Source organism: Oreochromis niloticus, linkage group LG10, assembly GCF_001858045.2.
Source record: "Oreochromis niloticus isolate F11D_XX linkage group LG10, O_niloticus_UMD_NMBU, whole genome shotgun sequence".
In the NCBI taxonomy this organism is placed as follows: domain Eukaryota; kingdom Metazoa; phylum Chordata; class Actinopteri; order Cichliformes; family Cichlidae; genus Oreochromis; species Oreochromis niloticus.
Genome location: NC_031975.2, coordinates 31,689,401 through 31,709,221, shown reverse-complemented (window position 1 = coordinate 31,709,221; position 19,821 = coordinate 31,689,401). Strand labels below are relative to the sequence as shown.

The 19,821-nt window shown below is 40.2% G+C and overlaps 2 protein-coding genes and 1 long non-coding RNA gene across 3 annotated transcripts; 2 read left to right on the top strand and 1 right to left on the bottom strand.

Annotated features, from left to right (window-relative positions):
* The first annotated feature begins 3,044 nt into the window (after positions 1 to 3,044).
* Positions 3,045 to 5,033, top strand: LOC100693034 (olfactory receptor 52E4). Its single transcript, XM_019363516.2, has 3 exons — positions 3,045 to 3,744; positions 4,051 to 4,277; positions 4,696 to 5,033. The coding sequence occupies exons 1-3, from the start codon at positions 3,368 to 3,370 to the stop codon at positions 5,031 to 5,033; spliced, it is 942 nt and encodes a 313-aa protein (XP_019219061.1). The 5' UTR covers positions 3,045 to 3,367.
* Positions 5,034 to 5,412: 379 nt separating this feature from the next.
* Positions 5,413 to 7,668, bottom strand: LOC109203850 (uncharacterized). Its single transcript, XR_002063509.2, has 3 exons — positions 7,213 to 7,668; positions 7,059 to 7,123; positions 5,413 to 6,358 (listed from the first exon to the last, which is right to left on the bottom strand). It is a non-coding gene; the product is annotated as an uncharacterized LOC109203850 (long non-coding RNA).
* Positions 7,669 to 17,665: 9,997 nt separating this feature from the next.
* LOC106096817 (olfactory receptor 52E4-like) lies at positions 17,666 to 19,346 on the top strand. Its single transcript, XM_019363517.2, has 3 exons — positions 17,666 to 18,027; positions 18,318 to 18,544; positions 18,864 to 19,346. The coding sequence occupies exons 1-3, from the start codon at positions 17,666 to 17,668 to the stop codon at positions 19,220 to 19,222; spliced, it is 948 nt and encodes a 315-aa protein (XP_019219062.2). The 3' UTR covers positions 19,223 to 19,346.
* The last annotated feature ends 475 nt before the right edge of the window (positions 19,347 to 19,821 follow it).

Sequence of the window (19,821 nt, the reverse complement as noted above, 5' to 3'; positions counted from 1 at the left end):
CCTGAGAGCTACGGTGCACCTTGAAAGTATTCACAGAGCTTCACCTGTTCCACATTTTCTAATGTTTGATGTCTGATGTCATTTTATATTTTTAATAAATATGGTAGAATTTCAAGCAAACTTACTATGCCATTATGGGGTATTGTCTTGATCAGGGGCGATTCTAGGATCGGAGCTTTGGGGGTGCTGAGCACCCAGAGAGCTGCCCAGCCAGGCAAAATAAACTTTACACGTCACGATGAGACTTCTTCCCTGTCTCTGTCAGTCCCTGCATCCTTAAATGTCTCCAGTTGTCCCGAGTTCCCTCTGACTGTCTCCTTGGTGCATTTAAACCCCTGTTCCTCCCTGTCCTCATCGTCTGATGTCTTCATCTCCGCTATCAGTCATCATAATTTTACCATCTCTGTGCAAGTCTGCAAATTTCTTTATTAAATCATAAGATTCTTAAATTCATGAAGTCTCTCTCTGCCTGGGTCCTCGTCACAAAACATGACATCACCGTTTTGTACATTTTAACAGAATTTAATCCCCACATCTGTGAAAGAAAAGCAAAACACTTTTTTGAGAAGTCTGTAATAAAACCATCAAATCTGATAAAGGTTATTTAAATGATGCTCATAGTGAGTAAGAAGTAAACTGAGTGCATGTTTTGGACAGAGATTCACTTTTAATGTGTATGTATAATATAATACATATACATAAAAAACACTCCCAAAACAGAATAAATTATTACAAAATATTAATAAAAAACTATAAAAATGGAGGCAACTTTGCCTGTGGTAGAATGTATACAATGTATGAAAAAATCTTTACTGCAGATACTAATTTAACTAATTTAATAATACTAATCTTGTGTTGTAAGATTTATGAGTTTCATGCTTTCATAGTGGTACTTGGGAGAACTTGACATTTTTCTCAGGTGGTGCACACTGTAAAAAGTTTGAGAAACACTGATAAGTGTTTCTCTGCCGCATAAGTCTGTATGCGGCAGTCAAACTGGACAGTCCAAAAGTTGGCCTACCTATTACTGGCTGAGGTTTTAGGAGAGTTGTGGCTGAACCACATAAAAATATATCATTAATTTTAATCTCCCCAATCAATGATAATGTTATGTTGGAATGTTGTTAAAGAGGGTCAAAAATGTTTCAACCCAGTTTGTTTTGCAGATTCTGTATAGCAGCTTTAATATCGGCAGGACACAACTTCCAGACTGTGTGAGTAAAATCAGGTTTTTTCTCTTCGTCAGTTTAATAGTTTCTGTTTTGCCTGTCACTGTTCCCTGTCTGTTTTCTTACCTGCTTCTTCCTGACCTTGTAAATGGTAAATGGTAAATGGCCTGTATTTGTATAGCGCTTTTTTTACTAGCCCCGCCTAAGGACCCCAAAGCGCTTTACATACCCAGTCATCCACCCATTCACACACACATTCACACACTGGTGGAGGCAAGCTACAGTTGTAGACACAGCTGCCCTTTCTCCTCACGTTCCCTCTTTCCTCTCTCCCTCTTTGGACTGACAATCATACACAAATAGATTGTATTCAATTAGATGAAAAAATTACATTAATATGAAAAAAAAATTATTAAGATCACTAATGAAAAGTCCTCTCTCAGTTTACTTTCAACCAAAAGGCAAATAACCAAACCACATGAACATCTAATAAAAGATATAAAATATTGAAACACTGATCCAACATTATCCTTGATTGATGGATCATTTGATTTTACACTTTTACCTGAATGTGGCTCCTGTTTTTGAAAAAACTTCCTTATATCCATTATGAACCTGGCTGTCTCTCTCTACACAAACACACACACACACACACACACACACACACACACACACACACCAGGAGTTATAAGGTTAATGGGCATTCAGTCAGTTAGCTAGTTAGTATCCATTTCAAACAGGACAGTGGTAACAACAGAAGCTACGGACAATTTTAAGTTTTAGATTTTAAATAGGCTGTACACATTTCAGTGGGAGCAACAGGACGGTCAAATGTCGCTGAATTTACTACAGAGCAGGACGGATTGTAGGGTAGCAAACATCATTGGAAAACACGTTTTCAACACTGCAGGTTACCTGGTGTAATGTTTTTCAGCTAAAAAGAAACATGACTCCTATCTAACTACATAAAGAGTAACTGAAGGTTAAATGCTGCTAATATGTCCTGTTTTAATCCGGGCACTCCACCTCCGCTCCGCTGCGTCTCAGCTACCATCGCTCTGGCAGCAACGACCCTAGAGCCAGAGTGGGGGCGAGCTGGAACAAACCATTTTGGGAGGGGGGAGGGGTTATCTATACTTTTGTTGTTAAAATGTTCCGTCTCAACCAAGTACTGTATGCTTTTTATATTTTTAGTAGTGTGTCACACAAACAGCAAATATTGTCAAAAAAAAAGTAAGAAATCTGTGGGGTGCTTTGATTCATTTTGGGGGTGCTGAAGCACCCCCAAAATGGGCTAAAATCGCCCCTGGTCTTGATGCATCATCCAGATAAGGAAATCCTAAAAAGTTGGGTCTGTTCATCTGGATGTGATGTTTTTCAGTGGGAGTTGTTCTAGTTTCACTCATTATGCAAATGTACTGTACTGTGCAGGAACTCTGCAGTCAGATGAAACTAAAGAAGTTGCTACGTCCAGACAGACAGAACCAACTTTTGGAGATTATGGGGTATTGTGTGTAAAAGTTTTTGGAAAAGTTTCACATGCATCATAATCTTAACTTTGCCTTGTCTTAGTTTTGCTTCTAATTTATTTATTTATTTTTTAATATTTTTTTTTTTTAAATCCACCCTATTTACTTATACAGGACATATACAGGTTTATATATAAGGTTGCTATATAAAAGTACTTTTTTTCGGTAGTTATGAAGGAAGAAATTTAATATGATGATCAAAACAGTCTACGTCGACTCATTTTGGAGCCTCCAAGTGGTCTCTCGGATAGCTGCAGTTCTCTTTTCTTTTTTTCAGTTGGAATGAAAGGTTAAGGGACGGGATCTGCAATACTGAAGTGAAATCAATAAAAGCACAACACACCACTCAACCAGTCAGAGTCAGTGCTCTGACTCGTCGACAGGAGGGGAGAAAGTGATGCTTAAAGCTTTTCAGAAGAACATTTGTCGGGTGTTGATCATTAGAAATCACCGTTAGTTTTTTGTTATTCTTGTGAGATCATCTGTTTAGTGTCTGTCCTTTAGTTGTTTTATTGCAGGTACAGTGATGTATATTTCCAGTAAGCTGAAAATGTTGAATTTTACCTATAATACTGATATATCACGTGTGCTGTATTATGTTACTACTCTCTTTGATTTGTTACCTGTTTCTTGGGTTTTGATGTGTTTTGCAGAAACGAGCTGCTGTGGATGGAGAACCTAACGATGGTGACTCCTCTCAAACAGCCAATTGTGTTTGAACTTGAAGGCTTTTATATACCTCCAGGGTTTGGCCCTTTGCTGTTTTTTCTGGCTCTGTTTACCTACATGGTGGTGCTGCTGGGCAATGGTGTCATAGTGTATGTGATTGTTATGGACAAGAACCTGCACAGACCCATGTTTGTAATGGTGTGCCACCTGCTAGTCTGTGATCTTTTGGGGTCCACAGCTGTGCTGCCTGGTCTCATGATGCACTTCTTGATGGAGCGTAAGAGGATTGCATACATCCCGGCCATTGCCCAGGCCTTTTCTGTGCACACATATGGGGTTGCAGTGCAGACTGTTCTGGGTGTGATGGCCTACGACAGGTAATAAAACTATCAGCTCAACACAAAAAATCAAGGAAAAAAGAAAATCAAACTTTCCTTTTTGATGCTGCTTTCACTTGAATGAATGTTTGAATGTAATTGTAATGAATTATGTCTCCAACCTTTAGCTGTATGTCAGCATTGTGTTCTTTTCATCTGTTCTTCTTCTGTTTCTATCTTTTTGTTTGTAGAATTGTAAAAAAAAAAAAAAAAAAAAAGTTTTTTTTCCAAAGAAATGAGAAACTACAGGATTTTGAAAAGACTTTAAAATAATAGTATAAATGTCTCTTTGATTTCTCTGTGCAGGTACATTGCAGTCTGTGAACCTCTCAGGTATCACGCCATCATGACCTCGGCTCGGCTGCACTCCTGCTGCGCCCTGGCCTGGTTGCTTGCTCTGCTGCTTATAGCTGTGCTCTTCGGCTTCCACATGAATGTCCCATTGTGTGGCAGAGTCATTCTGCATGTTTACTGCAGCAACCGGGGTATCCTAGGCCTGGCCTGCATTCCCACACCTGCCAGTAACATCTATGGTCAGTCTGTAGTGTATGCAATAGATGATTGAACATTTTATCAGCTTCAAAACAGCTTGAATTATAGCCTCAGTTTCACAGTTTAAATTTTTTTCTCTCCCTCAATAGTTAAAAGGATGAGTGTAGTATTGCAAACCATTGTCTCCACTTTATACTGTTGTACAAGCAACTTCTAAATAATATTCTGTGTTTTGTTGGATTTTTAGAGAAAGGAATTAAAGTGATTGTGTTGTCATGTTTTTTCTTCAGAGTTAAAGACAAGCTTGTCCCCACAGTGAGTTCTCAAACATTTATTAGCTGGTTTTTCTATATATACACAGATATAAACAGACTTCAGCTGAGGGAACAATTAAACAACATGGGTATGGGGACATGTAATACTTGATTGAAAGGACAGTTGTCTCTTTTTATTCGGTAGGTCTGGCCATGACCTGGACTGTGAGTACAGGGATCTTCCTCATCATTGCTTTTTCCTACATCAGGATCCTGCACGTATCTCTAAAACAAGGCAGAATCAACACCAGCATCCGCAGCAAGGCCTTTCAAACCTGTGCTTCTCACCTCGTCGTGTACGTGCTCTACCAAATAGCCTCAGTGATCATAATTGTGAGTTACAGGTTTCCTTCAGTGTCTGAAAACCTGAAGAAATTCTTTAGCATTCTGTTCATCATCGTTCCACCAGCCATCAACCCCATTATCTACGGACTGGTCAGTAAAGAGTTACGCAGCAGCATCATTAAACACTTCACAATCTAGTGCAGTGTAAATGTTCCAAAAATACTGGATACTCATACAAGAGGCAGAACAAAGCCCAAAGTTTTTTAATATTATTAATTAATTTTTATTTATTAATTGTTGTTGTGATTTATATATAAATGACACCAAACTGAATTAATGTCAAGATGAATGGACCCAAACTCCTGTAATTACAGACTGAATGACCTGATTTGTCTTCCTTTCTACATCTATGAAAAAAAATGTGAATATCTTAATACCTCAAGGAATTTAATTACTTTAGAATAGAATAGCCCTTTATTGTCATTGTACATGTACAACAAAATTATGGGTGCTCCACTCTGCAGGAGTATAAAAAATACATAAATAGGAGAGCAAAGTGCTTGGAAGTAGTGCAAAGACGAGACTTGGTCTGAATAGAGTCATGTAGGGTTAATCTGACCATGGCTCAGATGGGTGATGTGGGTGGGCAGGGGCGGGGTGTGGGGGAATAGTGTTTGTTAACAGTCTGAATGACCAAGGGGAAGAAGCTGTTAGTGAGTCTGGAGGTGTGGGAGCTGATTGACTTGAGGCACAGACCAGAGAGCAGCGGTCAAACAGGTAGTGGGCGGGTTCACCTGTGAGGGCCCTGGTTTACCTGAGACAGGAGGATCTGGCAATGGCCTCCAGGGTGGCAGAGAGCAGCCAATCATTTTTTGGGATGTGTTAGTTAATCTCTGCGCAGCCTTCCTGTTCCCATTAGTGTCCCCTGCATACCATACAGACACACTGCGTACACACAGAATTAAAATAAATGGAAACTGAGAATCTACAATGAAACACTCGTGTAATTTTCAACAGGTTTTGCTGGGATTGTGTCAGAGAGGTAAACCTGAGTTTGTTTTGTAGCCAAGTACAGGATAGGGTAGGGGAAGTTAAAGTAAGATGGAGAGAATGGGCCAATAGCTAGATTTGTAGGAGGGATAAAGTGAGTTGCGTGGAGAAGAATGACTGGAGCCACAGGTAAAGTTGCTTTGAATTGTATTGAACTATTTAGCAACAATTTAACAGCACTTCATAAACAGGAATGAAAACATAAAATAAAATACAGTGACAGCAATAATAAGAACAATCAGAATCCTATCTGAGCTCAGATATGTCAGTCTTGCTGGCTTAATAGTCAGTGTTCAGTCAAGTCAAATCCAATAAGTCAACAGTCTGTGATTGGTGCGATTTCGTCCTACCGCACTGTTGCAATTGTTCGTGAGAGAAGAGCAACCTGCCCTTCTGGGCCAACTCGGGAAAGGCTCGCCATCTTCCTCGTCAGGAAGAAATCCAGGTCTCAAGATCCCACAAAAAAACCTAGCCTGTAAACAACAGGGCTATTACACACTATGATATATATGGCCATATGAGTAAATAATGTAAGTGCTATAACAAAACAAGCACAAAACATTAATTCTAATTTCTAACTATAGTCTATACAGTGCATCTTAATCATGAATGCAATCTTTAAATCACAATCAGCTTATTCTATCATCAAGGTGCAGATTACTATCAGAAATCATAAATAAACCATGAACTATGGTAGATTATTTTTTACAGTACTGCCCCTTTAACTGAATTACAGGAGCATTGCTTTGCACTGCATAGCAATGAAGCAATATGTTAATTACAGTCAATGTACAAAATAAAATTACCAAAAAATATACAAAAGCCCACAGGCTGTACAGTATGTGGTAAGGCATTGGCACAATAAGAATATGCAGGGACATCTATACAGTGCTGCTCGAGTATCAAATGTAACAAAAAAAAATAAAATAGATTCATGACCTTTAAGATCAAAATTAACTTATCCCAACATCTTATTTTAGTGCGTTTAATATTCAACAAGTAATACTAGAATATCATCAGCACACAAGCTGAGTGCTCAGAGTGGCTGAACTCCGTGAGAAACCCCGTGTGTTCTCCCACAGTGAAAACGTGGTCAGCTCCAGCTACAGCTATGAGCATTAGGCTAGTTAGCTTTTCAATTAGCCTGATTCACCCAGTCCCAGTTTAACTCACCAGCACGCTTCTAATGTTCAACTCTCAGAGAGGATCTTGTCCGCTTCATCCGCACCTGTGCAGATCTACAACATTGAAATTGGGCCATTATATTCCCTGTTAACTTCTTGTTAGCTTTTTAGCTTCAAGGTTAGCTTAACAGCTTCCGACTCACCGCGATGGTTTCAAAGTCCAAAATGTTCACAACAGATCAGGTCCGTTTCTCCAAGGTCCATGCAGATCTCCGGTATGGATATTTGCGCAATTTATCAAGTTTATAGTTATTTTCCAGCAACAAGCTTGGCGTGAAAATCAGCGAAGGTCTCATGCACCTCCGTCTCTCTCTGTGTCTGAGCACAAGTGACGGTACAGAGCAGGGGAAGGCCGGGCTTGCTCCTTCCTAACCAGTAGGGGTGTTAAATATACTCTTTGGGTTTTATTCTTATATTTATAGTATTTATCTTTTATTATTGATTTACTTTTGCTCAACTCAGTGATTAACAGAGTAATGATGAATCACAATTAACAATAACAATGTTGTATTGCATTATTTGGTTAAGAAATTGTGTAAAAAAAACGCTGTTTATCCCAACAGAATGCCGTTTTTATCTGCCTTTGAACGCCGCTTTTTACGTCACTCGGCAGAAAACGCCGTTCAAAGATACACAAAAAATTTGGTTTTTACGGCGTTCTGTGTCAGCTGTAACGGCGTTTAAAAGACGAAGAAGAAGTGCAGACCACACTAATGCATCACAGATTCACCTTGCTGTTAAGTGATTGCCTATGCGGTACCAGTGCTTATCACAGTATTATAATCCCACTATGCATTTTGATACATTTAAAGCATGATCAAGCAAACAAATGACAGAATGCTTTTTCTAAAACCCTAACTGTGTGTTACGGCACCTCTGCTTATTTCTGAGCTTCTTTCTTATTTTCCTCTTTACTTCTCTTACCTTTAACTTACGTCTTAGCAATCAGATTCTGCCATTATGCATTACCACTTCGTGCTAGGTCTGTTTACTTCGCTCTTCCTTTGCCCCCACTTTTCTCAGCCGTATTTGGAGACCCAGCGCATGTCTCCTTTGTTTACGTTAGGGATCAGCTGTTACCGCTGCGGCCTTCAGCTGCGCTACAGGTGTTCTCGTAAACGGTTGTTTCTGAGCATGTGTGCGCATGCACACAACACAAAAAGGCAAGGTAAGCGCATCCGGCTGTGATTTAACGCTACTCCACACTAATCCGTTGGCATATTTGGAGGAAAATCGGTAAGTATTAGCACTTTATTGATGTTGATACTTGATTTTTTAAGATTTTGTGATTGTTTGTCAATTTTAAAGTGAAATTGCTATCTGCTTTTTGCACCAAACTGTCGAATTTGCAGCTTCGGTGTTTTAAGTCTGTTTCGGTAATGTGGTTATTTAATAAGTTAAATTATTTGCATTGTTAGCTGCACATATTGAAGCTCAGAAGAAAATGTCCACTTACATTCGTAGATATGGAGGAGAAGTGGCAAGAGATTGACTTGTTCATTTCTGCAGGCTCCTACCCTTCAGGATATGACAAGGCTCAGCGGCAAAACCTCAGAAGATATGCCTCAAACTTCAAACAAAAGGGTCAGTAATTTATTGTTAATACTAACAACTCATATATGTGGTTAAATTCATTTCTTAATATATTTTTTTTATTGCAGATGAAGAACTCTTTTTCAGAACCAGAAGAGTAGTAAAAACCATGGATGATGCCAGGAAGATATTTTATGAATCAAAAGTCCTTAAGAGCCTCCCCGCTTTTCCCCTCCAGGTCACATACTGGGTGAAGGTGGGCCGTGTGGAGTCCAGTGATGTGTGATTAAAGTCCCCTGATATTAAAAAAGGGCTCTCTGAGATTTCGTTTGCAGTCTGCTGACCACAGAGTGGAGAAAGTCACAGGCTGCCTCCACACACGTTAACGTCTAGCAGCCCAATGTCTCTGCTGCAGAGTCGTTCTTTCACAGCGATGTGCCTGGGGTTACACCATCTGTCATTCAGAAACATTGCCAGTCCCCCTTCTTTCCTCTCACCGCTGTCTCTCGTCCTGTCCGCCCGCAGCAGCTGGAAACCGGGCAGCTCCACACTCATGTCCGGAGTTTGTGGTGTGAGCCAGGACTCCATTAGCATCATAATGCTACACTGCGGTAGCGCAGCTGCAGCTGCAGAGCGCAGCACTAATAGCTGATCCCTCAAGTAAACAAGGGAGCCTTGCGCCACACAGTTAAGGTCTCCACTTGTATCAGAAAAAGCATTCCATTGTTTGCTTGTTTGATCATGCTTTAAACATATCAAAATGCATAGTGGTTTTCAAGCACTGGTACCGAATAGGCCAGTGGTTTCCAAACTTTTTTTGCTGGGCCCCCCTTTGTTTTGCAAGAAAAATGTTCGCGCCTCCCCACCACCTAGCCCCCCCGGCACAAACACATCCTCCAAATACCCCCACACACGCATATTTTGTTTTCAAATTCCATTGCGGTTTATTTCACACCTCAAACATTTAGTAAACAATTAAGCAAATACAAGTAAACTGCAATAAATTACAGGCAGCAATAAAATGCACTACTAATTCTGTTACGCTACATCCACACTTAAACGGGTATTTTTGAAAAGCAGCTGTTTCTGTGTTTGGACCTTTCGTCCACACGTAAACTGCATTTTTCACGTCTCGCTGTGCGCCACGTGATTGTTTACATGAGATTAATTGCACAATGACAGATAGAGACAAAATACTGTTAATCTGACTATCTTCAGGTTTAACACGGTTACATATACACACGCAGTTACTGTCCCTCCATTTAGAAAGGCAGAGGCGTCGAGGTGTGATTATTTTACGCGTAGTTGTAGTTTTCCTGTGTAATAATATTCAACATTGCTATCAATACATTTCTCAAAAAATGCCTCTCTGTGCAAAATGGGTTCAAAAACATAAAAAACTGTGGGATACTGTTTGTCCGTGATTTGGACAACCCAGCGCGTGCTCCCGAAGCAAGGGAAACTAATTCTGTCGCAGAGACCTATCTTGGCACTTGTGCAGGTGAAGCCAAAGGGAAGATATGCTTCACCATATTTTCTACCACTTGGCTCAGAAGGAAGTTGGTTTGGAAACATATTTGGCGATGCTTCATCTCCTGCTTTGCGTTTGTGTGGGAGCCCCATCAAAAACCTGTCAATGACGCTAGCAGTGTCCAAGGGTTCTTTGTTTTTTTTTTTCTTTTCATACCGCACCCCCCCCTGCAATGGCTCTGCGCCCCACACTTTGGGAACCTCTGGAATAGGCAATCACTTAGCAGCAAGGTTTATCTGTGATGAATTAGCGTGGTCTACACTTCTTCTTCTTGATTGGGTAAAATGAGTTGAAAGTAATTCGATGATGGAATCATGGGGAGTGCCCTGCATAATTTCAAGAAAACTGCGTTTTAAACGCCGTTACAGCTGACACAGAACACCGGCATTCAAGACAGATAAAAACGGCGTTTTTTCACATGGCGCCTTGAATGCCCCATCTGAGTGGTGGACAAACGGCGTTTTGTCGGGATAAACACCGCTTTTTTATGGCGTTTTGAATAACTAAACAGCGTTTTTTACGCCATTTCTTAACCAAATGGGTTAGAAAAGTGGCGATATTTGGCACTAATAGCTTGCCTTAGAAGACGTCACACACAACGCGCTCTGTTTAGACCCAGACCAAACAGTATTGTTTGGCTGATATCCCTTAATATAAAGACTTGTTTCGGACTTTACGTTTTCCAATTTTGCTTATAAAGTTATTTTGTTCTTTACATATGGCCTAATAATGATCCTTATTGCTGTTTTAGAGGAGCGGTGCTTCAAAGGATAATCTGCAGATTTCTGTCAGAATCTGCAGATTATACAGTACAAATAAAATGTTCACGTTTCTCCAAGGTTGTCTTCCCAACAGTTTCACTGGATGGCCAGGAAGCGTTCGGAATGTCTTCTCGGGCGCTTCTCCGGTGCTGATAATTGGCGTCTGTCTTGTGTCAGTGACGTAAAAGATGGATTTTAATGCGACATGACCGTTCAAACAGCAGTCGCTTTCTAAAACATTGGATATGTATTGGATTCAGTACCACATACGAAAGTGACCCAGGTCGGATTTGAAAATATCAGATTTGTGCCGTTCACACATGATCGGATATGGGTCGCATAGGGTCAAAAAAGTTGGATTTGATGCACTTTCACCTGCAGTGTGAACATAGCCATAGATGCAGGTAACAGCCTCCCCAGTCATCACTGACTCTGTAGATTGTTATGTCGCCGAGATGGAAGTCTAGGGGAGGGTGTAAGGAGCAAGCTGGGAGAGAAAGAAGTGAAACAGTGCAGAAGTGGTTCAGTTGTAAACTTTATTCTTAACAAAAAGAGAAGGCAACACCGCTATAATACCAAAATGAAGAGAAAAACCACAACACATTCACCTGACTAAAGGGAGGGAAACTAACTAAATTGCACCTTAGTGGCTCACTGGCTCATACTACTCACTCACAAATGAAATCCAACCTGCTCCCTTAAAACACTCCAAACACACACCAACGAGCACTGCTTTTCCTTTACCTCAGTTTCACACAATATAACATAGCAGGAATAACTACTAACAACAATGAGCAACAAACAACAAGCGCGCCTCACCTAGCTTTTATAGTGAGTTAATTGCTAATTATCCCCAGGTGCTGACTGGGGATATTGAGTGGCAACTGGGTCCTGGAGAGAGTAAAGGGAGAGAGAGAGTAGGAGTGACAGGAGCACCACACGCATGTACAACTACCCAGCTCCACATAATGTAACATGGATCATCTTAGATGTTGTTCTCAATTTCCCAAGTCAGAGTTCTGACTCTGAAGGTTGTAGTGATGGGTCGGTCGCGAACGAAATGGCTCTTAGAGCTGAGTCTTTGTAGGTTTTTTGTAGCTGGGGGGAAGCAGGAGGGAGAAAGAGAGAAAGAGAGGCGCGAGCAACAACAAGATACAGCATTGTCACATTAGACAGGTACAGAAAGGAAAATGAGTGACACCAAGAAAAGAAGCAAGATCTGGAACCATTTCAATTTTTTTCACAATGCAAAGGCAGAGTGCAAGAGAAGGATATCATATAGAGCCGGCTCCACAAACAACCTGCACAGGCACCTGAGAACTAGATAAGATAAGAAGATAAAACACCGTCAGTAGAGTGTGATATTAATATTTTTAAATACCAATCTTTCCCTTAATTAATGGCCTTCATTTTTTTTCTCTTTGTTTTGCATATTTTAATCAATATTTTATTGTATTGTGGTTTGCAGTGTCTTGTGTTGTTTCCTTTTAAATTAGTTTAAAAGGAAAAATCTGAAAATTTAAATGGTTAAAAGTTGAAATGTAAATAGTTGGTTTTTGAATGCATCTGAATGCAACATCACTCTCAATCATAAATGGTAATGATGATTATAAAAATAGCAGCCAATAATAGCAGTAAAACATTCCTACTCCTCTCAATCCCCTCTCTCGACCTCTGGCACACCAGAGGTCGCCATACATTATGTTGGGTCACTCCTTGGCCCATTCAGCTGCTTCCCTGTCCACCCCTGACGTCATGTACATTAGGATCACTTTTCCCACTCTGACCCTCTCTTGGCATTCTGTGACTTAGCGAACCAGACAAACTCATGTCATCTAGGTGGTCTTAATAATAAAAGGCCCGCTCCCACTTGAGAACACTCATGCTTGAGGTTAATCACACCAAAGTATCAGTGAGCCTAAAGTTGATCGGGGGCAGGAGAGAATAAGAGTGCAAGCAGAGCTCAATCAGCACTCCTCCCTCACCCCTGAACCCACTCATACCCGGTGAGAGACCCCCTACACTTGTGAATCTCCAGTGGTCTATCCCTTTCCTGGGTCCCTCTCTAGTGGAAATCAGGCCTCCTGCAAAGGAAACAAAACAGCTTTCTCCCTACTACGGCTTTCCTACCTTATGTCCCTCAATTGCTCTCTTTATTCAAACCTGATTCAACCTAATATTACTCAAAACATGAACCTAATTTCGTATTTGGTTTTTGACTTTTATTTTTATATCTCATTCAACCGTACTCAGCATTTGTAAAACTCTTAAAAGCACTGCCTTTAAGAGGCTCAAAGGAAGCACGTCTCTGCATGTGTTTCTGATCATCCACATCCTGTACACAAACTGTCGCTGCTGCTGCACGTGCCTCTCATCTAAAGTCACCTATCACAAGAAAACTGCTTATTCTACTAAAGGATCAAAGAAAAACAACCACTTTAATCACTAAGTGTAAGCACCTAGTTAATTGCTCCTAGATAAATTTCATCATGGCTAAAAGCTCCCTAAGAACAACTTCTGTGTGTTGACACTAACTTCATTTTAAAACTCACATTTCCTGTGTTATAACCTGTTTTCATTTTTGCTGCTCTTACTGTAATGATACATTCTAATTTATACTTTATCAAACTTAACCAAAATATATAAGCTTTCTCCCTTTGCTTCTGTTTTTAAACAAAAACTTGGTCACTTCAACAAGCATTTGTTATTCTGTAACTGCTTTTTATGTAATAAGACTAATTTAGAGCTGCATGTGTTATCCCAATATTTTACATGTCACACAGTTTAGTTACAACCAAACTCCTATTCAGTTCCTCTAAATGTTTTAATCAAAAGCCTCTACTAAAAGTTTCATATCCTACTCACAGTACTTACATTCAGAGTCTGCTTTCAGTTTCACTTCTGCAAAAGCATGCCCTGCAGACGTGTTTCCTGTCTCTGCCCTCTACACAGAAACACTGAGATTATAGAAGCATTAAAAACATTTAAAATTATAGATTCAACTCCACAGTTTAAAGTGGTTCTTCTTGGACTTGTAATAAAGACTAATATAATACCAATATATTTGAACATCTGAATGCATCTGAATGCAACATCACTCTCAATCATAAATGGTAATGATGATTATAAAAATAGCAGCCAATAATAGCAGTAAAACATTCCTACTCCTCTCACAGGGTATCAAGCTTAACCTTTCCAGAAATGGGCCAGATGAAAAAGCCGAACCACCCAAATAACCAAGATAACAGTGCTTGTCTAGCATTTAATCTTTTAGCAGACTGAAGATAGGAGAGATTCTGACCAGCTGAACTGAAGTGAAAGATTTCAGGCCCTTCCTCCAAATTCCACGATGTCTCTAAAGCCAGTTTGATGGCTAACAACTTGTAGTTTCCGACATCTCAGTTCTGCTCTGTGGAAATAAGATGTCAAGAAAATAATGCACATGAGTGCAGCTTCCTTCAAGTACAGAGCACTGAGACTACACCTACTGCAGAATTTAAGATGTCCATATTGACAATAAATTGGTCAGGCTGCCCTTTAGCAGATGGAAGGTGACATTAACTTACGGGAACCATCTAAAGTAAATCTTGGAAGTAGTTAGGTTGGTTATGTCATGGTCCGGCAGCCATCACTGGCTGACTTGCCCAGAGGATTGCCTAGTCATCACTTGTGACTTTTTCTTCACTAGGACTCAGGAGCAGAGCTGTTTTCATGGGAGCAATGCTATTGTTTGGAATTGGAGTTGCTGTTTCACAATTCACGCCATGGACTCGAGCACTGTGTGGGATTCGGGAGAAATCACCACAGAAGCCACAGTACCGGGACTTAGACTTTGTTTATCACTGTTTTACACTGTAAATATATTCGCTGTCTTCCCCTCTGACCTGGAAATTGTTTCATCTTCCATCTTCTCTACCTTGGCTAAGTGTTGCTGCTGCCTGCTCTTTCCCTACCTCTCACTGAAATGGGCACAAGCGGTATTAAAGACTCATGCTAAAAGTTTCTAACATGATTTTCTGTCTAGGTTTCACTGTGTATTTGACAAAGGTATCTGCCCTGACACGGCGGCACATCGTGAGTTCACCCTCAAGCAAGACAGGAGAAGCGTGGCGGATTTCTCAGTGAATTTCAGAATTTTAGCCAAGGACACCAGCTGGGAGGAAAAAGCACTCCATGGAGCATTCTCGAACAGCCTGAATGAGGAAATAAAACATGAGTTGGCCACAGAAGAATTACGAAAGACTTTGGATGCTCTTATTCAGCAGTCCCCAACCTTTTTTGCGCCACAGACCGGTTTAAGGTCTGACAATATTTTCACAGAGCGGCCTTTAAGGTGTGGCGGATAAATACAACAAAATAAAATGATAAGACCAAGACAAAAACTGTGGTATTTTGTGAATACAATAATAAACGTGAATTCACTGTGTAATTGTGTAACTTTATTAGCAGCATCCTTCTAAAATGTGCCAACAACATTGAAAGTAACATTTCTCTGCCCCTTAATGCTCTGTGATTGCTATGGAAATGAGTAAATATTTCTTTCAAAATAAGAAACACATCTATAACACGGGAAAAGACCCAGGGAAACTGAGTTAACGATAAAAACCCTGAAAATTTCACACCAGAGCCTCAACTCTCGCGACCCAGTACCAAACGACTCATGGACCGGTACCGGTCCACGGGCTGGGGGTTGCGGACTGCTGCTCTTATTGATATATGTATTTGGTTGGATGACCATATGTACGAGTATGGGAAACCGACCAGTGGCCTTCGCTAGGCTGACAGAGGTTCAAGCTCTCGGACGGGGTTTTAGTACGCAGAACGGCATATGGTGGAATACGAGCAAGCTGACGATGAGGAACAGTCCATACAGCCAAGCTGATCAGAGAAGAAGGCACGTGGCAGGAGTGTTTTGCTTACGGGAAGAAGGGACATTTTGAAGATGCATGTCCTTCTCGGCTAAAAGATGTTGCCCATCAGCAGTTCAATTCAGTTCATTTTTATTTCAAACATGTGCATTCACAATCATTACAAAATATAATTCCATTCTTTTGTTTGAAAAGGAGTAGGCAGAAGTATACACTTATTAGTCCCTACCCCCTCAAATTTCACTTCTCATTGATTTAATTTTCTTTTAGCCTTAAATTAAACAAACAACATATCAAGTAAAAGTAAAGCAAAGACGAAACAAACAAACAAACAAACAAACAAATAAACAAAACAAATAAACAAGCCCCACCACAATATAGCTACTTTCATATAAATAAGGACTGAGTGGGAATGTTTGCAGATTCACAAATTATAAGATAAACAAACGAAAACACTATTACGAACAACATTACTGCCCTGGGGTAACCCTGTTTTCTTCATTCTTATATTTGTTATCAGCAGTTACCATCAGCAGTGGTAGGGATACTGACAGCTGAGGATGTATTTCCCCACCTATCATGTCCTGCTAAGCTCACACCATACTCCCATACTTACTCATAAAGCACGCTAATCAATTCAACGGCCATACAAAACTTCATGGGTGAAACGCAAGCTCAGAAGCTGGGTCTCCTCTTAGTTCCCCTTCCTGAACTGTTGCAAGAATTTGGCTAGCCAATATAACTCACCGCACCCGGGAAATTCAGTTAACATTATCCGGCAATCAGTGAACAATGCACTTTCAGATTTCATTAACCGTGTTGTGCTTGTCTACCTGGATGACATTCTCATTTTCTCCAAGAATCAAGTAGATCATGTGAAACAGATCCCACTCATCCTGCAATGACTTCTTGAGAACCGTCTGTTCATGAAAGGAGAAAAATGCAAATTCTATGTGCAGACTCTGTCCTTTCTGGGGTTTATTGTTGAACAGGGGCTGCTGCAGGCAGATCTGGCTAAGGTCAGGGCCTTGGTGGAGTGGCCTAAGAAGCCAAAGAACTGGGAGGAACTACAGAGGTTCCTGGGATTTGTGAATTTCTACCAGCAATTCATAAGAGACTTCAGCAAAGTGGTAATTCCCCTCAATCACCATACTTCTAGTGTGCAAGAGTGCAAACTACTTGAATTGATCTTATTTGTCAGGTTACTCCATTAAAATCCTCTTCTACAGAAATCCTGAAGGGGAAAATTAGCCAAAGAGATGAAAACCTGTGTTGACCAGCAATGGAAAAAAAATCAAATAAAAGTCAGTCAGCATTAAGTTAACGTTTCACTAGTGAAGTTGAGCTGAGGAAGGGATCTGGACTGATGTTACTTGGCATCAAGCAACATCAAGAGGATTGAGCCAATAAAACTCCAGCATGATTTCCTCAATGAGTGAAAAAACGTCAGCACTCTAATGAGAAGGAGGGGAGGGAAAAGCGTCGCAAGAGTGCTTCAAATGTTCCATATGCACCACAGGTTTGTTTTCTTTTTCTATGAACTGTTTTCACAGATTGACTTTTTTTGCTTTTGTGGTTTCCTTAGAGGAATATATATTTCATTCAATCAACAGTTTCAAAGGTTTTTATTAGCCTTTCAATTGACTTTTGTGGTAATAAATGTAACATTTTTATTATTCATTCTTGTTTAAATGCAAATATGTCTGTTATTGTGTAAATACTTACGCTATTATGTACTTCACACACATGGAGAAATGCCAAAATGCCTTTCATTGTTCTTGTAACAGTGACAATAAAAACCTATTCTATTCTATTCTATTCTATTAATGTCTTTGTTGCCTGAATATTCTTAGGTTTTGATATCTTTTGCAGGGAAGTGCTGTTGTAGATGGAGAACCTAACGATGCTGACTCCTCTCAAACAGCCGATTGTGTTTGAACTTGAAGGCTTCTATATACCACCAGGGTTTGGCCCTCTGCTGTTCTTCCTGGCTCTGTTAACCTATCTTGTGGTGCTTTTGGGGAATGGTGTGGTGGTGTTTGTTATAGTTAACGATAAGAACCTGCACAGACCCATGTTTGTAATGGTGTGCCACCTGCTAGTCTGTGATCTTTTGGGGGCCACAACAGTGCTACCTCGCATCATGATGCACTTTTTGACCGGGCAGAAGAAGATTGCATACATCCCGGCTATCACCCAGGCCTTCTTCATGCACACTTATGGGGTTGCAGTACAAACTATTCTGGCTGCGATGGCCTACGACAGGTAATGAAAGGCATTAACTACTGATCAAAACTGATCCAACTATTCTTTTTGGTGGTTCTGTAAACTACTGGGCTTTAACATGTTCTGAATGCTACTAATGAATTATGACATGTCATTCCCTTGCTCCTTTCCAGCAGTTTGTGGTTTGGGAAGTTTGTTTAACTGGTTGTTGGTAGAATTGTAGAGTTTGTAAATGGAAACTGGAATTTAAATCATGTTTGAAGGACATTTAAAAGTTAAAGCTCCTAATAATTTTAATATGTGAATATTTAAGTTTTTTCTCTGTGTAGGTACATAGCAGTGTGTGAACCTCTCAGGTATTACGCCATCATGACCTCAGCTCGGCTGCACTCCTGCTGCGCCCTTGCCTGGTTCCTTGCTGTTGTGCTCATTGCTGTGCTCTTTGGCTTCCACATGAATGTCCCGTTGTGTGGTCGAATCATCCAGCATGTTTACTGCAGCAACCGGGGTATCCTAGGCCTGGCCTGCATTCCCACCCCTACCAGTGACATCTATGGTCAGTACATTACCCCGGAGCTTCAATTCTGCTTCTTACAAAAAAGACCTGTTTTTAATAGGCCAAAGTCTCCAAAAATGCCGTTTTGATGACTGTGGATTTGCTTTGTGTTTTCAACAAGTTTAGCTTGTCGAGTTATCATAAATTAGTAATATTTCTGGGTCATAAATGATAAACTGACTCGAATTTTGTTTTTTTATAATACATAATTCCAGTCATACTGGCTATTCAAAGCAATTATAAGCAAAAATGTTTGTGACTGGAAGGGTACAGGACACTGAAATAAGAGGATAATTGTCTTTTTTTTCCTATTCTATAGGTCTGTCCATGACCTGGTCTGTGAGTACAGGGATGTTCCTCATCATTGCTTTTTCCTACATCAGGATCCTGTGTGCTTCGGTAAAACAAGGCAGAACTGATAGTAGAATTCGCAGCAAGGCCTTTCAAACTTGTGCTTCTCATCTTGTTGTGTATGTGCTTTTTGAAATAGCTTCACTGACCATAATTGTAAGTTATAGGTTCCCTTTACTCTCCCAAAACATAAAGAAGTTCTTAAGCATTCTATTCATCATTGTCCCACCAGCCATCAACCCCATTATTTATGGAGTGGTCAGTAAAGACTTGCGCATGAGCATCATTAGACTCGTAACCATACAAGCAAGTCACAGAAGTCGATGAACTCATGTGGTGAAATAGGAACTTGTCTGTACAGGACAAGGGTTCCCTGCATATCAGATACACAGCTGTTTTTGGTCTGCTCGAACATGTCTACTGTTATTATGGTCAACCTACTGTGTCTTTGATACATATATCCAAAGAATCTTGTGTGACTCCATTTCCACTAGCAAACTGTTTTGCTCTAGGATAAAGCCTTTTTCCTGCCACACCTCCCACTCACTTAAAATGTACGTGTTGTCTTTCTGATTTTAGAAGCATGCATTTTGACACCAGAAGACTAGTGATGAAATGTTAGGGTCCTTGGAAACTTTTTGCACATGTTACCCATCATATGAATGATTAGCCAGACCCAACAACTCAACATTATTGAGGGCACTTTTTTATTATTACCACAAAAAGTGAAAGCTTTCTAACAGCAGGGTGAGATACTACATTGGTCACTATTAATCCCAATTTGATCTCATGCATCGTGGACTACTAAAATAAAATACAACAAAACAAACAAACAATCAAATAAACAAAAACATAAAGAAGTGACTTCAGTTTATCTTCCTAATCAAAGTTTGCTGTCATTAGAAAGAAACACTACTATTGACTAA

Excerpts from the sequence above, each read along its gene's own strand:
- LOC106096817 (XM_019363517.2), top strand. The coding sequence starts at position 17,666 with ATGCTGACTCCTCTCAAACAGCCGATTGTGTTTGAACTTGAAGGCTTC. Across the intron at positions 18,028-18,317 it reads GCTGCGATGGCCTACGACAG|GTACATAGCAGTGTGTGAAC; the intron begins GTAATGAAAGGC and ends TTCTCTGTGTAG. Across the intron at positions 18,545-18,863 it reads CCCTACCAGTGACATCTATG|GTCTGTCCATGACCTGGTCT; the intron begins GTCAGTACATTA and ends CCTATTCTATAG.
- LOC100693034 (XM_019363516.2), top strand. The coding sequence starts at position 3,368 with ATGGAGAACCTAACGATGGTGACTCCTCTCAAACAGCCAATTGTGTTT. Across the intron at positions 3,745-4,050 it reads GGTGTGATGGCCTACGACAG|GTACATTGCAGTCTGTGAAC; the intron begins GTAATAAAACTA and ends TTCTCTGTGCAG. Across the intron at positions 4,278-4,695 it reads ACCTGCCAGTAACATCTATG|GTCTGGCCATGACCTGGACT; the intron begins GTCAGTCTGTAG and ends TTTATTCGGTAG.